We start from the raw sequence: 5,524 nt of genomic DNA, 5'->3' as shown, positions 1-5,524 counted from the left end.
CATTCTTGTCGTACGTCTCTTTAACGTTTCACCACCCCCACCCCCCTTCCCCCGCACACACACGGTATATCTCTCTTCATGGCTTCTGAAAGAGCCCTCAAGGCCGCGCCTGCAAATCGGTGGTCACGTGAGGCGAGGTCAGCCCAGGCCCTTACTCTCAGTTTACTAGAAAGAAACAGTTCCCTCTGTAAAGCATAACTTACTAAGTCCACAGTTCTGGAAGGCAGTAACATTAAAAAAAAATAATAATAAAATAAAAAAAAGAAAACAGAAAACAAAGACTCGACCAAAATTATCCGCGTCTTGTTTATTTAATACGTTTCTTTGAATCAGGGTTGTGGTTTGATTTTTTAGGGGGAATGAAACACAATAGACTCAAAACACGAAAACGCTGTTGTGTCTAACAGTAAGATCAGTGTCAAAATGTACAAGTAAGCCACACTGGTTTAATCTACAAATAAAACACTGCAACAAAACGTCGAGCATACTTGGTGACCATATAGATCAATCGCTTACAATAAGTTAACAAACCGCATTAATTTCCTGGCGCAAAGTAAAAGCTCATGCCAGGGTTTTAAATTAAACAGCATTTCAAGACACGGTCAGAGTAACTTTAAAAATTCATAACATAACACGGAAAATAAACCAGCATTACAACGCAGACTAACAAAACGACTATTTAAACATGCACAGACAATGTATTCATCATCAGAAAGTCATATATTAGTACATTTTTCCTTTTTTAATTTTTTTTGTCAAAATTCTGCTTATTGACGTCCGAAAATCGATAGATAGATAGATAGATAGATAGATAGGTAGATAGATAGATAGATAGGCAAGGCCGAGACGAAATTAAAACCTTTAAAAATATTGTCCGCAGATGACAGGAAAATCCTTTTCGTAGAGAAAATTCGGATACGGATAAATCGGCGCTTCTTTTTCCTGGTTAAAATAAAACTGGACAGAGAGATCGATGTGTCCCAGTAACCCGCAGTAACTCCATTCTGGAAGTGGGCCTCTTGAATTGACCTCCTCTTATTCGAATGTCCACTTCCCCCAGCTCGCTTTGTATACCCTTTTAATACCCAAACACCCACACACATTTTATCGTTTTCTGCGCTTCTTCCAAACAAGAAAATGGCGAAACGACGAGCTAGTGCGAAAAATTGCAGAGATGAGCAGCCATCTGAGCATCCATTCAGGACCGTGATGCATTCCTGGTTTTGCTTCCTCGCTATTTCTATGCGTCATATTAGGTAATGAAACTAACATCTTTGCGTGAAGAAGATGCAATTTTGAGAAAATCTCAAGACTGTTGGAATAAAGGGGGTTTTCTTTGTTGTGATCCTGGAGGGTAGAAGCGAATTCTTGAGGGTGGTTCCTGTCAGGCGCTTTGCCGGAGAAAAGATTGATCACCGCTGCTACTTCACTACTTAGTTTCTAAAAATATCTAACCCATATCCTATTCGCTTTCAGCTTTCTTAAAACATCGCCGTTCTCTATTTCATCAGCTACCCGTTCCTTATTGTTTTCTTCTATGAGTCTGCAGTAGCAACAATAAAAAAAAAATATTTCAAATGTTTCGTATTTTAACGCAAGGGTTGAACACAGGCGAAGATTTACATGTTTGAAGGCGACCTCTTGGTGAACTTTGGGCAGTCTGTGCTGCAAACCGGGCTATTTAGACACCCTAAAAGTTCACTTTAGACTAGAACTATATTTTACATCTCAATGCGGTATTAGACGGCAATGCTTGGTGGTAGCAGCACGTAATAGCAAATATTTTAGCATGCGTTTTTAATTAAATAAATTCTAGCCAAAATTTCACGGCAAACTTACGCGAACGCAGGTTCCAAATTTTCCCAAGGAGTCCATAGAAAGATGGAAAGGTTTAAATGAATAGTCTACCATGTACACAGACATCATTCGAAAGAGGAATCCCCTTGTCTCACAGATAGAACCACGAATCGTGAAATCTCTGATACACCTCTATTTATTTAGACAATGCATGGGGAATTTTATACAGCTATACACCATATACAGCTACCTTTCTTGTCTGTTACTCCTGTCAAAACTTTTAAGATTAATGATCCCCGCCAAAATACGCAGTTAACCATATTGTGCATGTGCTTTTAACAGTCACTTAAGGCCTGAGGATTACATCACCGCGAGCTGTGTATTAGCATGGCCATTGTCTCAGCAAGGGTCTTACTTCACCACCCACGCCGAAAAGCACTGGTCAAACACATGGCAACCGAGCATTTTTTTATTTTTATATGAAAGCCCCTGCTAACATCAAATTTCCATGATCGCCTTGAATATTTGATCAATTCAGAAAAATAACGCTTTCTTTTTGCCACTAGGCCCCGCATTTCGATTGGCTGAGAACAGTCATGTGATCAGGAATTGGCTGCAATTTCGCCCATAGTCTTCAGTTTAGTAGACCCTGGTCCCCATACGCTTGTAATATCACCAATATACACAATTATTAAAGCCCGCAAATGCAGCCGTAGCGGGAGCGCAAAAAAACGGCGCCTTTTGGATGTGACTTTTTTGCGCATTTTGGTGTCGCTGGTCGCCCTTCTTGCCAAGGCGAAGCGATGAATTTTGAATTTGAGAGGGAGATTGGGTTCATCAACAGCCAGCCTTCCCTTGCTGAGTGCCTGACGTCTTTCCCCGCTGTCCTGGAGTCATTTCAAACTTCATCAATCAAGGACTCGACAGTAATTCCACCTCCTTTCGAGAACACCATCCCCAGCCTGAGCCCTTGCACAGGCAACCAGGCGCGACCGAGGAGCCAAAAGCGAACCGCCTCCAATGGCCTCCAGCTCCGGACGCAGGCAACACCACCAACGCAGCAGCAGCAACAGCAGCAGGGCCCGGCTCCACTGTCGGGCGGCGGTCCCCTAGCCCACGAGTTCCCATGGATGAAGGAGAAGAAATCGTCAAAGAAGAGCCCCAAGCCTGGAGCAGCAACAGCAGCAGCAGCAGCGGCCACTGCAGCTGCCTCTCCCTCTCCAGCATCCTCTGGCTACGCCACAGCGGGACTCGAGTCCCCGACAGGTCAGTATTTCACTGTACACCATCTTTTTTCGATTTTTCTTCTTTTGTTTTGGAAGACGTTTTGTGTGAATGCAAGGCTGTCTAATATTGTGGTTGCTCAAGCTATATGGCCGCATCAGTTGCCTTCTATTCAAACCGAAGCAGAATAATGATGGACTGCTGTTCATCTTGTTTACAAATTTCCAAGCTTATTTACATTTCTCATAAATGTAGCATATTGCGCAGTTTATATGCTACAATTTTGGCAACGCATCTGATATGCTTATTTGTTGCTCAAAAAGAATATTATGGAATGCAGTTTTATGTTCAGATCTACTAATATTTAATCTGTTGTCTAATTAATACCATTCAACTACTATGTTATTGCACATTACCGCTTCCATCAAACAGCAAAAATCCGTGATTACAATGTCCTCATACGGTAACTACTACCCCTCCCCCCATTTCTTGGCGTAATATTCGAATGCATGACTATTCTGCCTGATAAAGTTGCAGCTCCTTTGATACAGATAGTAAATCTTGCTCTAGAATAACGATTTAATCGCAGTTGATGTCAGCGCTGTCTTAATGATATATATTCATAACCATGTCTCATGGCTTGGGGTAGCCATTTTGGATGTCAGTATGCAATGTGAACACAGCTGAACAAAACAAAATATGGAGCTTGCTGCATATGCACCGCAAAAGCTCTTCCACTGGCCGACAACGGATTTCTACAATCAGTTCTACACGCTTGTACCACAAAAAGCGGACCAATAGGCTACACGTGGATGTTTTAATGCCTTTTGGAGTTGTTTTGGCGCAGTGTAGTCATTTCTTTCTTGATTTTGCAGAGGTGCAAGGCGGATTGGACAACGGCAGCGGTTCACGGCGACTGAGGACTGCCTACACCAACACGCAGCTGCTTGAGCTGGAGAAGGAGTTCCACTTCAACAAATACCTCTGTCGACCCAGGAGGGTGGAAATCGCCGCACTTTTGGATCTAACCGAGCGCCAGGTCAAAGTGTGGTTTCAGAATCGGCGCATGAAGCACAAGCGGCAAACGACGCATCACCGAGACGGTCCAGAGGGCGAACCCAGCGGTTTCGAGCCCCTCGAAGGTGCAGACGCAGCCTCGCCTTACTCGAACCAGCCACCGGAGTCGTCCGGTCCAGGTTCCAGCTCAGGTTCGGCGGCAGCGTCGGAGAGCGAGTCGTGCCCCCCGGCCGCCTGCTACACGAACAGTGCTGACAATAGCCAGCCCACGCCCGAGGAAGGTCAGGCGATGCAGCCGAAGTGCGCATCTGCTCCTGACACAGCGGTGCACTCCCCCCCGTACCCAACGCCCACCACAGAGAACTCGGCCACAATGGGCAGCGAGGGCCGAGAGCACAGCACGTTCCCAGAGCCGCAGGACGCCCACTCACTGGCCGATTTGAATTTCTTTTCCACTGACTCCTGCCTACAGATTTCGGACGCTTTATCGCCGAGTCTGCAGAGCTCACTGGACAGCCCCGTAGACTTCTCCGAAGAGGATTTTGACCTGTTTACGAGCACTCTTTGTACCATAGATTTACAACATCTACAGTTTTGATTGACTGTAAAATTTAGAAAGAACAATCCAAGTGCATCCCGCCACAGTATTATGAATGAATTTTTTTTCCCGACTACAACGTTCCTGAAAGAAATGACAGCAGAGAGAGAGAGAGAGAAAGAGAGAGAAATCCCCTTCTGGGTTGTATTCAGAAACGTAGTTGTGAGACGAAGCCGTAGCGGAGAGAAATAATTCATTGCTTTTGACAGTATTACGGTGTTCTGTTCTAGCGAATCCACACCGGGACTACCCCTGTCCAGTTTCAGGTATTTTATTGCCTTTTGTTTATCTGGCTTTTAGTTCGTGCTGACTTGCAGAGAAATGTGCGGGACTCTTTTCAGTGAAGCTCAATCATTGAATTCTCAGGAAATGTGTCAGAATTTAAGGCTAGCTGAACTGCTTTTAGGAAAATTCTCCCGAGACGGGCATTGCCCCATGATGATGAATTTTAGAACTAGTTTATTTATTGAGATTCTTTAATAGTAAATTTCAAATTATTTATTGTACATTATTTTCATAGTTGAAAATAAAACATTTATAAGCTGGAACATGTGTGAATGATTTATGAGGGGTCAAACTGCAAGTCCTTCTCCTGCAGAGTGACTGAAGAACCCTATCATTGTTGTTATTATAATGATTCTAATGAATGAAGATAGAATTCTATCAGTCATCTTGGAGAAAATATCTCTGTTTTCATTGATTCAAAATTTTACCTACTAATTAAATAATGCACAGCAACTACTACTACTAGCCATACAATTACAGTACCACCACCACCACTACTACTACAAATAATAATAATAATAATAATAATAATAATAATAGATTGTTATTATTATTATTATTATTATTATTATTATTATTTGCCGTAGTAGTTTTTTTTTTTCA

The 5,524-nt window shown here is 43.0% G+C and overlaps 1 protein-coding gene across 1 annotated transcript; it reads left to right on the top strand.

Annotated features, from left to right (window-relative positions):
* The first annotated feature begins 2,088 nt into the window (after positions 1-2,088).
* hoxb2a (homeobox B2a) lies at positions 2,089-5,184 on the top strand. The gene is made up of 2 exons (XM_036590174.1): positions 2,089-3,063; positions 3,897-5,184. The coding sequence occupies exons 1-2, from the start codon at positions 2,601-2,603 to the stop codon at positions 4,634-4,636; spliced, it is 1,203 nt and encodes a 400-aa protein (XP_036446067.1). The 5' UTR covers positions 2,089-2,600; the 3' UTR covers positions 4,637-5,184.
* Positions 5,185-5,524: the final 340 nt, after the last annotated feature.

The sequence above is a fragment of the Colossoma macropomum genome, unplaced genomic scaffold (assembly GCF_904425465.1).
Source record: "Colossoma macropomum unplaced genomic scaffold, Colossoma_macropomum, whole genome shotgun sequence".
Taxonomy (NCBI): domain Eukaryota; kingdom Metazoa; phylum Chordata; class Actinopteri; order Characiformes; family Serrasalmidae; genus Colossoma; species Colossoma macropomum.
The sequence above is the reverse complement of the archived record's forward strand: the minus strand, read 5'-3'. Positions and strand labels throughout refer to the sequence as shown.